General features: G+C 32.7%; 1 protein-coding gene across 1 annotated transcript; it reads left to right on the forward strand.

The window, feature by feature from the left end:
• Positions 1-5,384: 5,384 nt before the first annotated feature.
• CRT1A (calreticulin 1a) lies at positions 5,385-9,811 on the forward strand. Its single transcript, XM_016319753.3, has 14 exons — positions 5,385-5,956; positions 6,809-6,916; positions 7,025-7,217; positions 7,321-7,579; positions 7,678-7,734; positions 7,811-7,858; positions 7,948-8,034; positions 8,112-8,169; positions 8,735-8,802; positions 8,891-8,986; positions 9,084-9,131; positions 9,224-9,253; positions 9,329-9,418; positions 9,510-9,811. The coding sequence occupies exons 1-14, from the start codon at positions 5,857-5,859 to the stop codon at positions 9,519-9,521; spliced, it is 1,254 nt and encodes a 417-aa protein (XP_016175239.1). The 5' UTR covers positions 5,385-5,856; the 3' UTR covers positions 9,522-9,811.
• Positions 9,812-14,692: the final 4,881 nt, after the last annotated feature.

Raw genomic sequence — 14,692 nt, forward strand, 5'->3', positions numbered from 1 at the left:
TCGCTAAGCTCGGGTTAGAAGAGAAAGATGTGAAAGCCTATCCCGATACCCTTTTTGGTTGGTAGACACCTCCATTCGACCTCTTGGCTTCATCCCATTACACACCACTTTCGGTAAAGGAATGAAGTCCAGAACTTCAAGTATAGACTACATTGTAATTGACGTAGCATCAGCCTATAATGCAGTGATAGGTCAAACAACCTTGAACTGACTAGCGGTGGTTGTTTTCACTCCTCATCTCTACATGTATTTCCCAACTTTAGAGAAAATCACTACTATAAGAGGAGATTAGAAGTTGGAATGAAAGTGTTATAATGAAAGCTTGAATCTACGTGGAAGCATTAAGGGAAAGGAAGCCAACACCATTGAGCTCGATGGTATCCAAGTACAAGAAGAACTAAGGCCCCAATCTGACAGAAAGACTGAAGAGGTCCAAATCGGAGATCAAGTAAAAAAAACAACAAGCATAGGAGCCAGCTTGAACAAAGAATTGAAGGTAGATCTCGTTAAGCTCCAACAATAAATCTCCGATCTATTCACCTGGAAAGCATGCCAGGAATACACCCTGATCTCATGAGTCAGAGGCTTGCCATTTACCCAGGCTCACAACCTGTGCAACAAAAATGATGAAAGCTCAGCTTTGAGAGAACACAAGTCGTTGAAGAGCAGGTCCAAGCTTTGTTAGAAGCCGGTTCATCAGGGAAGTCAAATACCCTTTGTGGTAAGCCAATGTGGTACTGGTGAAGAAATAGAATGGAAAGTGGAGAATGTGTGTCGACTACACTGACCTCAACAAAGCTTGTCCTAAAGACCCATATCTGCTTCCTTGCATTAATGCCCTGGTAGATTCAACTTTGGGTTATAGATATTTGTCCTTTATGGATGCATGCTCGGGATACAACCAATTTCTGATCTAAAGTCAGACCAAGAGAAAACTTCCTTCATTACTCCAAGAGCTAATTATTGTTATGTGGTAATGCTTTTTGGACTAAAAAATGCCAGAATCACATATCAATGACTAATGAACAAAGTGTTTTCATTCCACCTTGGAAAGTTGATGGAAGTCTACGTTGATCACATGCTCATCAAAACAAAGGAAGACACCAGTCTCTTGTCCGACTTAGTTGAGGTATTCAACACAATCAGAGAGCACATGATGAGATTGAATCCCTCAAAGTGTATATTTTCAGTAGAAACCGGGAAGTTCTTAGGTTTCATGCTCACCCAAAGGAGCATTGAGGCCAACCCGATCAAATACAAAGCAATACTTGAGATGAAAAGCCCAACTTGTCTAAAAGAAGTTCAATAATTAAATGAAAGGTTAGCAGCCTTATCCAAGTTCTTGGCAGGGTTGGCCCTAAAGTCTCTACCCATATTCTCAATACTCAAGAAAGGTTGTCAATTCCAATGGACTCTAGAATGTGAGCAAGCCTTTCAAGACTTCAAAAGTAAGGCTATAGCCTTTGCTCTTGTCTGAGAAGATGGGAACAGACAACAATCAATTTATTTTGTCAGCAAATTCCTACAGGAGGCAGAGCTAAACTATCAAAAGATAGAGAAGTTCACGTATGCCCTTGTCCTCACCTTTAAAAGGCTCCAACCTTATTTCCAGATCCATACCATAGAGGTTTGAACTAATCAACCTATGAATCACATCTTCCAGAAGACAGATATTGCAGGTTGAATAATACAGTGGGTAATAGAACTATCCAAGTTCGACTTAAAGTATGAAACTCAAACAACAATCAAATCTCAATACCTGACCAACTTCTTAGCAGAGTACACAAAAGCCCAAGGAAGTCTTACAGCCTGGAGTTTGTATGTAGATGGATCATCCAACAAAGCTGAAAATGGAGCAAGAATCATCCTTGAAAGTGAATAAGGAACTCGGATAGAGCTTTTATTGAAATTTGAGTTCTCAGCCTCCAACAATCAAGCAGAGTACAAGGCCATGCTTACTGGCTTGAAGCTAGGCAAAGAGGTTGGGCCAGTAAAATTAACAGTATTTAGTGACTCTCAATTAATAACTTCTCAAATAAATGAAACTTACCAAGTTAAAGATCTCAACATGAATAAGTAATTGGAAGAAACACTGGAACAATTAGCTCAATTCCAGGAAGTAGAGGACCAACATATAACCCGAAAATATAATACCCGAGCTGATGCCCTCTCTAAATCATCTAGCACCAATCTAAACTTTGGCTGGATGAACCCTATTATTGAATATCTCAAATTTGATATCATCTCTAAAGAAGAAAGCAAGGAGGCCTATAAAGGAAGCACAAAACTACACTTTGGTTCACAACGTCCTCTATAAAAGAGGAATATTTACACCTTCACTAAAGTGTGTCCCGACCTCCAAGACTAATGAAGTCTTAGAGGAAGTTCACAACGGCATATGCGAAAACCATCTAGGAGCATGATCACTAGCTAAAAAAGTGATCCGAGCTGGTTTCTTTTGGCTAATCTTACATAAAAAGGCAGCCGACTTCGTCAAAAAATGTCCGCCTTGCCAGAAGCATGCTAACTTCCATGTGGCACCTTTTAGAAGAGCTCATTAGCATCACTTTACTTTGACCATTTGCAAAATGAGACTTAGATCTCCTTGGTCCATTCCCCAAGCGTCCGGGCAAGTAAAATACCTCATAGTGGGGATTGATTATTTCACTAAGTGGATCGAGACAAAATCTCTAGCAACCATCACAGCTCAAAGAAGTTAGAAATTTCTCTACAAGAACATAAACATCCAATTTGGAGTTCCACACTCCATCACCATAGACAATGAAACTCAATTTACTGACTCATCCTTCAAAAGTTTAGTGGCAAGCCTCAAAATAAAGCACCAGTTCACGTCGATAGAACATCACCAAGCCAATGGACAAGCAGAGGTTACAAATAAAATCATATTAGCTAAGCTAAAGCGCCGACTACAAGACGCAAAGGGAGCATAGGCCGAAGAACTCCCTCAAGTTTTTTGGACATACCGGACAACTCCTCACACAACAACTGGAGAATCTCCTTTTTGACTTGCTTATGGCATAGAAGCCATGATTCCTATAGAAGTCAATGAAGAATCTCCAAGGGTTAGATTCTACGACGAAGTAGAAAATGTCCGAGCTCAAAAGAAAGAACTCAATCTCCTACCAGAAGTTCGACAACAAACTCGGATAAAGGAGGAAACATTGAAGTAAAGAGTATCCATAAGATACAACAAGAGAGTCATCAGAGAAACTTCACCACAAACGACCTCATACTAATTTAAAATGACATCGGAATGCAAAGGTCGGGTGAAGGAAAGCTGACTACGAATTGAAAAAGGCCCTACGAGATCATTAAAGTCTCATGAAAGGGTTACTTCAAAGTGTCCAACTTGCAAGGAAGTGAACTCCCAAGGTCGTGGTACGCATACAACTTGAAGAAGTACTACAGCTAAAAAGCGTATCTTGCTCTCTGGTGTACTCTTTTTTTCGACTTCGTGATTTTTTTTCAAGAAGGATTTTCTGAAGGAGATTTTAACGAGGCATCATAATAAGGGCTAAGAGTAGGATGTCCAAAACTCTTAGTAGCCAAAGCTCTGATAAATTATTTCACTATTACTTAATGATAATCCATCTTTTATTCCATTATTTATTCCACGACACGCACTAACTTAACCTTGAAAAAATGCAAAAACCATTGCCTGACATAGATGGTCGACGAGATAAAGCGACGAGGTTTAAGTTAGTGTAAAGAAGTTATATATGTAGAACCCCGCCATACAACAAGCCGCATAGAACCCGTCCCGCTTCTACCCGCGGGTAGTAAAACGTTGAACCCTAACACGCCCTTACGAGTACCTGCCCCGCCCCTATAATTATTAAAATCCAATAAATAAAATTAAATTTCAAAATTTATATAACCATCATCACATACATAATATAAATTAAAGTAAAAATTTAAATATGATACAATATTATTAATCATTTACTAATTATTTTATATATATTATACATATTATATATTTAAATTATATATATTATATATATAGCGGGGCAGGTATTACCAAAACCCGATCCCGCCCCCGCCCCTCCCAAGAATCCGCTCCGCTAAAAATTCGACCCGGTGCGGGACAGGTAATTACCCGTGCCCGAACGGGTAAGGGCGGGGTGGGTATCCGCGGTTCGGGTGGTATTGCCATCCCTAAGTATAGCCCTCTAAGATAGTATAGGAGTTAAAATTTGAATTTTTTCAGAATCAGAAATAACAGATAATTATACATTATAAATGACAAACTATATTTATACAATATGTAAATTGAAAAATTATTAAAATGACCAACTATATATATATAATATTATATCAATATGTAAATTGATATACTATTTTAATTATAATCTAATTAATATAATATTTTAATTTTTAAAATATTATATCAATTAGATTATAATTAAAATATTATATCAATAATTGATATAATATTTTAATTATTATAATGTAGCTGGTCATTTTAAAATATTATATCAATTAAATTATAATTAAAATATTATATCAATTTACATATTGATATAATATTGATTTATCAATATGTAAATATATATAGTTGGTCATTTTATAATATAATTAGTCATTTTAATTATTTCTCAATTTACATATTTTATAAATATAGTTGGTTATTTTATAATGTATAACTATTTATTATTTCTGACTTGAAAAAATTCAAGTTTTAACTCTTATGCCACTTTAAAAGGCTATAATTTATATTAATTTTTTACCATTAAAAGGCTCGATAATGATTTTTTAGATGCTAATGAGTCAAATGATTATTTTTAATAAATTTTTAGAAATCGTTTATTATTTCGTTTTAAATTTATAAGTTTATAGAAATGTAAATTTTCTGAAATTTGAACTAAAACACAAAAGTTGAATTTCTATTCTTATTCGTTTTTATTTTTTTTTATATTTTATTTGGATTCAAATGGGTATTTTCTTATTGACATTTATGTTTTAAAATTTAATATAGAATAAATAAATATTTTAATAATCTATACAGATAGCAAATCGAATCAAGCCGATTCGATTTATTATATATATATTATACAATAATAAATTGAATCTACTAGTGTTACAATAGCTAATTCAAATTATAAAACTTCGATTTATGTTTAGATATAATATTTCATATAATTCGATACACATTTATTCGATTTACTATTAAAATATATAAATTGAATCAATAAATTTAATTTACATAAAAATATTTAAGTAATATTTTTTATTTTAGGTGATTTAAATAATATTAGATTAGCTTTTGGTTTATATAAGTGTTTTATCCTCAAATTTAAGACATTATTTCGAACAAATTCTAATAATGATTATTATAAATGACCTATCAAAAAAGATTTCGTACAGCTAAAATTCATATCCAAATCCATATTATTGTAAAAATTAATCGTTATTACTTATTTTTAAGGGGATGAAATTGAATCTTGAGCTAATGAGCTTGCAACATAACCTCAGGCAGGGAATATAACGGAATGGAAGTTAAGCTACGAACCAAAATCTCGCCGGAGCCGCTAAACGTTTCCGCTGACGTGTACAATGGTAATACGCTCCCCAGTTAACCAATGACATGTCGCCACGTCACTCCCGTGACAAGATGTAAAAACGTGGTACTCGTTCAGTGGCTTTCTTTTGCCACGTGTGAAGAAACCACGTCCATTTCCAATTCTACCCACCCCGCTGAATAACCAAAGCGGAAAAAGGCAAATCACTACTCACTACACTATATAGAAACCAGGAGAGCTCAGGGGAGCTGCAGGAACCTTTTCTTTCTCTCTCATCGCTTTCTCTCTCTAATAGCTTCCCCCTTCGATAGCAATGGCGCTTAGGGTGCGGCACCCTAACCTTCTCTCCCTCGTTCTTCTCTCCCTCTTGGTCTTCGCTTCCGCCAAGGTCTTCTTCGAAGAACGCTTCGATGGTACAATTTTCTATTTCTAGATCGTCAGCTTCCGTTTTCGGTTGTTTGAGGATTTTCTTTTGCTCTTTATTTTTCTGTGTGCATTATCGTTTTGTCGAATTGGCGCCCTTTTGTTCCGATCAAAGTTTCGTTTTAGGTGTTTGAGCCTCGATCTGATGGCTTCGATAGTTCGACTTTTGAAATGTCATCGTCTGGATTAGATCTGAAAAACTGTGCTCGGATTTGCTTCTAACCATCATGATTTTCTTTATTGCCATTTTGCAGTCGTGCTGATTTGATTTTGTTTAGAGTTTATCGTGTTTCCCAAAGGATTAGCTTAATTTTATTTGTTAAAAACTAATATCATTTTGTCAAAAATTTCTGGAGTTGAATGCGCATTCTCTGAGGTGCCTTTTTCCTCCTCCCTGTTTAAAGTCGGGAATCTACTTCTAAAAAGTGCTGCTGGTGTTACTGAGCTTTTTTAGGCTGCAAATATTTGCTATTATTTATCTTGAGACTCGAGAGTACTTTTTTTTTAAAGTAAACCTACTGTAACTACTTTATTTTCTGGGATTTAGCTAAAGAGTGTCCAAAAGAAGCATTGGTTAAGTGAGTGCCCGCTCGAATGGCATTGGTTAAGAGTGTGAAAGTGGACAATTTTGGTTTTTCCAATGCCTAAACCCTTGTTAGGAAAAACCTTATTTTCTATTTTTGAATTGGGTTTCTGTCCCTGTGCCCCACTAATCCATGTTCATGATTCATCCTGATTCCCGAATATTTACTCAGTCTTTCTTTCCCTTTCTTTTTTTCTTTTATTTACTTTTCTGTTTTATCTAACTTGTGTGTGTTTATACGCATTTTCTGAATTTAAAGATGGGTGGGAGAGCCGTTGGGTTAAATCTGATTGGAAGAGAGATGAGAACTTGGCCGGGGAGTGGAACTACACATCTGGTCAATGGAATGGAGATGCTAATGACAAAGGTAAACTGAATTACTTTGTTTACATCCATGTATATGCTTCCTAGCGTTTACATTTGCTTAAAAAAGGGTATTGATTTAGGTTCGTTTGAATGTTTGATATCTCCACAGGTATTCAAACAAGCGAGGACTACAGATTCTATGCTATTTCTGCTGAGTTCCCTGAATTCAGCAATAAAGATAAGACCCTAGTCTTCCAATTTTCTGTCAAGCATGAACAGAAGCTTGACTGTGGTGGTGGTTACATGAAGTTGCTTAGCGGTGATGTTGATCAGAAGAAATTTGGTGGGGAAACTCCTTACAGGTAATTTAAACGATTCCCTTTTTTTTCACAGCCTTTTCACTACAGAATCCCTTAGACATGTTAAGATGGCTTATTTTCCTGACTTTTTGTTGTTCTGTTGCAGTATCATGTTTGGACCAGACATCTGTGGTTACAGTACCAAGAAAGTACATGCTATTTTGACCTACAATGACACAAACCACTTGATAAAGAAGGAAGTTCCATGCGAGACTGACCAACTAACTCACGTGTACACATTTATCCTCCGTCCAGATGCAACCTACAGCATCCTGATTGATAATGTGGAGAAGCAAGTTGGCAGTCTCTATACTGATTGGGATCTTCTCCCTCCAAAGAAAATCAAGGATCCTGAGGCCAAAAAGGTACTCTTCTTCCCACTGCTTTGCTGTTTTATTGTAATCGCCATATAGGTTTTGAGTATTGATGATTTCTAATTACAAAAATATATATATAACTGCAGCCCGAAGACTGGGATGACAAAGAGTACATTCCTGATCCCGAGGATAAGAAGCCAGAGGTACTGACTTTCTCAAAACATCTTCTCTTGCTGTGTTGTACTATGTAGTATATTTACTGATATTGTATACTTATAGGGGTATGATGACATCCCAAAGGAGATCCCGGATCCTGATGCCAAGAAGGTATTCATGAATTTGCTGTTTCCCATTTCTGCTTATTTCACATGTTATCTCAACCACTAGTGAGACTAACTTTTGCTTGCTTGCTTTAGCCCGAAGATTGGGATGATGAAGAAGATGGTGAGTGGACAGCACCTACCATTGCCAACCCTGAGTACAAGGGCCCATGGAAAGCAAAGGTGCGTGGAGATTGTATGCCATGACATTTGTTTGGGAATGGATTGGTTTCTGACTTTGCATGCTATAATCTTTGCAGAAAATTAAGAACCCCAACTACAAAGGAAAGTGGAAGGCACCTATGATTGACAACCCTGGTATATTGTCAGCTTTATTTTGCAATACTTGTTAAAATAAATTCTTTTATACATGATTTGGACATTGGAGTTAAAATTGTAGTATATAATATATTTTTTCCTAGAAGAGAGGATTAGCTTAAAATATTAACTTTTATGTTTGGGTCTTTTAAAGAATAAAACATGCATTCTAATTTTAAATGAAACTCTAATTTTATTATATAAAGATTTGATTTGAAATTTGAATATTAAAGTTAATTAAAATAATATTAGAATAATTATAATATTTTTATGAAAATTTTTATACACACACTAAAAAAGTTAGAATCTAGATTTATATATTTAATATTTTCAATAATAAAAATGTTACTAGGTAGCAAATAGTGTATGCTAGAAATTACAGAACCACAAAGTAGTTTTTCAATTTCATGGATTTAATTTAATTCATCAATGCTGTTTCTTCCTTGACAAAAAAATTAGAATAGACAAATATCAACTAAGACAATAATACAATATAGTAAAAGATAAATAGCCAATGAAGTGTTGTCCATCCATTGACTTGTCATCTGAAAAATAATTTTATCAGATTTCAAGGATGACCCCGACCTCTATGTTTTCCCCAAGTTGAAGTATGTCGGCATTGAACTTTGGCAGGTAAACTTTTCATTTTCTATGCTTAATTACATTGCATTATCTTGATCCTTTTGGATCCAAAGTGAAAAGCAAGCTATTTATTTGTCAGGTCAAATCTGGAACCTTGTTTGACAATGTCTTGCTTACCGATGATCCTGAATACGCTAAGCAACTGGCCGAAGAAACATGGGGCAAGCAAAAGGATGTAAGTAGTTTCGGTTCACTGTGTATTTTGCCTTACATGTATTGTATTTTTTATGCTAAATAATGTATCTGATTTCTTAAATGAAAAATATTTGCAGGCTGAGAAGGCAGCATTTGAGGAGGCTGAGAAGAAGAAAGCAGAGGAGGTGAGCTTTTGTCCTTACCTGCTTCATTATTCATTTTTGAGATGATATTTCATTCTGTTAAATTGATCTTGCAATATTACTTTTTTTACCAGGAATCAAAGGATGATCCTGCTGACTCTGATGTAAGTATAACTAACCACTGATTCCTGATATCATGTTACCCGATTACAATGAAATTAACTTCATACGTTGTCTAGGCCGAGGAAGACGAGGAAGATTCTGAAGCTAGCCATGAGTCTGATTCCGAATCAAAAGAATCTGGGGAAGACAACGAAGAGGACAAACATGTATGATTCTCACCTCATTAATCTTCACACGATATCAAGTTTGAAAGCTAATATTACATTTTATAATTCTCTTCTTGCCATGTATTTGCAGGATGAGCTCTGAATGCGGAGTGAATGAAAACTATATTCCGGAGATAGGCTCTACGCGCGCGGCATAATTTCCCGTTTCCTCTTTTTTCTATAAGATTTAGTTGTAGGATTTTTTTCCTAGATAAGCAATCCGTTGAAAATTGCAGTCACCAACCTTGAGGTTTTGCTGCTGTTTCAGCTGGATTAGAACAGGAAATGGTGTCTTTGGAATTGGTCTTTTTTATGGTTGTCAAATTAGCTGGTAATGTGATCCTCAATCTTAGTAGAACTTGTGAATGCATTTTATTTTTGTTGCAACACTAATTCGGCCATCAGCGGATACTTCTATTCTCGTCTAGCCCCTTTTTTTCCGTAGGTTAAATACGTTGACTTAGCGGGTTAATTGTGTTATGCTTAATCTTCAAAATAATGCTTTAAATTATGTTATCAACCCAAAATAAAATTTGTATCTAAGTATCGAATTATGCAATAATATTTTCACATATTCAAAAATTACTAATGGAATTTGCCTGTTCAAAAATACAATTGGAATGTGTCAAGTAACAAAATGGATCAGTCTTGAAAAACTATTGGAATAGAGAATAAATAAAACCGAATATGAAGTGATTAGTATGTGATTAGGTCATTATTTCTCCTCCATTGAGACAATCCTATTTAGTGCTACTGCTTAGGCCCTATAATATAGGTTGTGTTTGGAAAACATGTTGAAAGAGATTTTTTGAATGGCAAATTTTTTCTTTCGTAAACCTAAAAATGATTTTGCATTCAAAATTATGTTTATAAGAAGCAACAATTTTAAGTTTCTGCATTTCACCACTTTTAACCATCAACATTCAATCTTTATTTATATTTTACCAATTTTATCTTTTATGCATGTTATTATATTATTTATAAAATTCTTATTATTTTTGTTTATATGAACTCTCTTTTTTATTATTTATTATTTTTATTTTTTGTTAATTATTTGTTTGACATTATACATTTTTATAATTGTAATTTTTTTATATTATTTTATTATTATCTTTTTATAATATAATTTATTGATCCTATTAGGTAAAGTAAATTAAATAAAATATTAATCGTAAATAATAATAATAAAAAAATTATAACATACTAAAAAAGAATACTAAAAGTACTAAAAATATATTATATAAAAAATATCATCAATTTTTTTTTTTATTTATTTCAATCACTATCAAAATAAATATTTATTTTTTTTATTACTCTTAGTACTTTCTAAAATTTATATTTTATTAGTTTTAATTAAAAATATATTTTATCAATTTTTATATGTTATTTTTATTTTAGTATATAAATATTAATTTTATTATAAAATTAATTAATAAGATCTATTCAAATATTTAAATTAAAATAATAAGATAATATATAAAAATTAGAAAGATTTTCAGGTATGTCAATGACATACCGGTATATAGTAATTGTATAGCGTTGATATATTAATTTAAATATACTGACCGCATAGATTTGAATAGAAATTATTCACGTGAACATCTGAGTATGCAGATCATGGTGAGTAGTTGACCTGCTGTGGCGTTATCCGTAGAAAAAAGAATGAAATTTCTTAGTTTGTCCCTAGGTAGTATTATCTTGAGCGCGGCTGCTAAACGGCTCATGTTTTGGCTTTAGTAAAAATGTTGAATGGGCCAACATAGAATACAGTGTATAAGGTGGGCCAGAATGATTGGACTCCAATTAAAACAATGGAATGTTTTACTAGGTTTGTATTTTTTTAGTAAAGTTAACAGAAAAAGAGTTAGGAATGAGTAGGTTGGTTTAGTGGATGAGTGGACAAAAAGTTTAATTCTATTACTTAAGGTATAAATTAGCTTGGAGTTTATACCCGAAAACAACTAAATAGCTTGGAGTGAAATATGGATATGTTGATGAGAGAAAAAAACAAGAAAGAAAGATATGGATATGTTGAGCTGGCTCGTTCAAAATGTAGTAAGTTGAGTAGTGATTTAGCTAGTTGCAATAGTGGAATGATACTTCCAAATATGTATTTGATCAAACATATTGATATTAAAATGCATTAGTGGTGATATCAGTGATGATCAATAAGAATAAGATTTTATTGATTATTCAGAAAACTAATTAGCGAAGAAGTGCCAAAAAAATATCTAATTTACTCAACATTGGAAGAAACACATAAGTGATTTAATGAATGTGTTGGTTGTGGTTTAGATTAAGTTTAAATTGAATTAATTTGAAGGCGATTCACATGATGATGGTGGGTGTGGTTAGTTAATCGGTTTATTCGATAAAAGTAGTGAAATGAATGTTGGTATTAATTATAAATGTATAGAGTTTAAAATGGCAAATAATAAATAGCATAACTTGGAGGTATTAAAGGGGAATGGAGAATTAAAATAATACATAATTAGAATTTTTTTTAGAAAAATTTAAAATTTTTATTTTTTTCAAAAAAAATTATTCATATTTTAAATACTAGTATTAATTTTTTTTTTTAGATTTGTACCAGTTCGTCTAATAATTTGATTGTTTTTCTTGATTTTTTGTTCAACATAGACAATAGATATCGATTAAGCTTTATTAATTTAGTGTCAATTGAAACTAGCTTATAATTACGGGATTTATATATGACATTCGAATAAATATATGATGAAAATGTAACTAAATGAAACTTGAAAAAGAATAATTATTGTAAATGAATTTAATAAATTAAAAGAAATTGTTTAAAATAACAGAAATAATAAATAAAGTTTAGTAAGTAAACAAATAAATTAAAGTAATAAATAAAAGAATTAAATAAAATAAATCCACTTTAAACACTCATATGCACTTGCATTTCATAACTTTTTCTGACGTGAGTGTGACTTGAAAATTTTTAGAAAGTTTTAGTTCTTGAGATGTTGAAAATTGAAGTTCCTTTAAAATCTATTGACTCTCCTTTTATAGAAAATCTAAGCTGTGTCGAATAATTTTCTCTCTCATGATCTAACTTTACTTTATTCTCCAAGTTCAACCATCTGCATTTTAGGACACTTTACTATACAGATTAAAGTGGTATAGAGGGAGAATATAATTCCTTTTATAGTTATTTTTTATTATTTTATTATTATTCAAAATATGGATCCTACCTTTATTAATCTCTCTTTCATTCTATTAAAAAAAAAATATGTAAACTTACATCTTTATTATATAATTCACCCTGCGTTTTTGCTATACATTGATCATCAAATCAAATAATCACTCTCACGTACTCTTCTAACAAAAGTTCTTATTTTTCACATGTTTTCTTGTTGTTTCAACTCAGACTTCTTCATCGAGTTTCATCCTACCTTACCAAATCATTTGTCAATTTATATCTATAGTCGATATCATTATTTTTGTTGAACTTTTGTGCTAACAGCGATGAACTACGAAGGAGTTCACCCAATTATAAAAAGCTCCTTATTTCTCATTTCACTATCATCGTGGTTCTCTCTCTAACTTCTCTCTCAACTCAACATCTCTCCAACTCTCCATCTTTCAATTCCATCAACAGATAAGTGTTTTTATCTTTGTTCTTAATTTTATTTACTATTTATGTTATATTTATTTATTTATTCAGTTTATATAATATTATAATAATATTATTAATTGAATAATTAGAGTAATTTATTAATTGTTATAAAAGTAAATATTAGAACTAGTTAGATTAGTATTATATGTGAATAGTTAAATTTGTTAAAAATAAAAGATTAAACTAAAAAAAGAATGGTATATTATTGAGTGTTACTAAAGATATATAATACATAGAAGTATATATAAGTGTTAAAAAAATTAAAGTAATACAAGTATATAATTTTATAATTAATATATATATATATATATTCTATATAAATATAAATGATACTAATTGATTTAAAGTGATTTTAATTATTCTTTAACAAGATTGTTATTATATAAATAGTTAGATTAATATTATGTAAAAATAATTATTAATTATTATAGATCATCCCAACAAGGTTACAAGGCAACAACAAAGTCCAAAAACGACATAAACAAAATTAGCTCCTCAAACCAAATGGAACTTCATCAAAGGATCGAATTCTATTATTCACGACATAGCCAGGCCCACTCACCTTTTCCCATGATGTTCAAGTCAAGCCCTTCATTCTATATTATATGAAATTCGGCTATAGCTACCTTTCAGCTCGTCCTAATTATTCAACAATTGCCGCACTAAAAGGTCCCATTTCATTCTTCAAGCGAAACTCCATGGATGGTTTAGGTAATTCACCTCACACAACACGACAAAAGTTTTAATTTCCACCGGACCGTACTTGTTATACTGGTGTGCTAATAAAGTGGCTGCCACGTTTGAAAATTTTCCTAAAAATTATTTAAATTATACTGGTGTGCTAATAAAGTGGCTGTCACATTTGAAAATTTTTTTAAAAATTATTTAAATTGATGTCTATTTTAATAATTTTTTATCTAAAAGTGATTTTAAGTAGTATAATCTAAACAATATTTATTTTACTATAATCTATTTTAATATAAAAATTGCCAAATATAAATCACTTTAACACAAACTTATTTTTCATTAAAATCAAATTTACAAAATCAATTTTATGCAAACTTCTATTTGTAAACTACAATCCAAAAACACATACTCAATCGTAATAACAGATGGAAACTGTTCATGCCCTGACCCAACGATAAGGTCCAGGTCCAAATAAAAGATCCAATCCAAAGGATTGGATCTCATTCGACACCGACCTTCTCTCAAGAAGTCGGTCTAAACAACGACTTGGTCTAAAGAAGTCGGGGATGAAGATTAGCTGGCAGATAACACTCATTTAAATAGGTAACTGCCCCTAAAATCTCTCAACCCACTTCCAAGAGCCATATCTCAACCTCTCTAAGATAAATGGACGGTTATTCTCCTTAAAAGGTGGAACTACTTCAACGGTGGTTATTGGTTCACCACTATAAATACACTGACATCTCTCAAGTATCTCTAAGTCCCAATACTCTCCAGACCTGCTTACACCCTTGCTAACTTAAGCATCGGAGTGTCTTTGCAGGTACCACCCCCCATTCTCTCATACACATAAGTCGGACGGAGGCCCCAAGGTGTGAACCTGCTCGGAGGTTTCCTTCCTCAGACGATTGAGCCAACCCAGCGAGTCTAACCCATTAATCTCCAGTTAC

Source organism: Arachis ipaensis, chromosome B9, assembly GCF_059453495.1.
Source record: "Arachis ipaensis isolate K30076 ecotype BB chromosome B9, ASM5945349v1, whole genome shotgun sequence".
In the NCBI taxonomy this organism is placed as follows: Eukaryota; Viridiplantae; Streptophyta; class Magnoliopsida; order Fabales; family Fabaceae; genus Arachis; species Arachis ipaensis.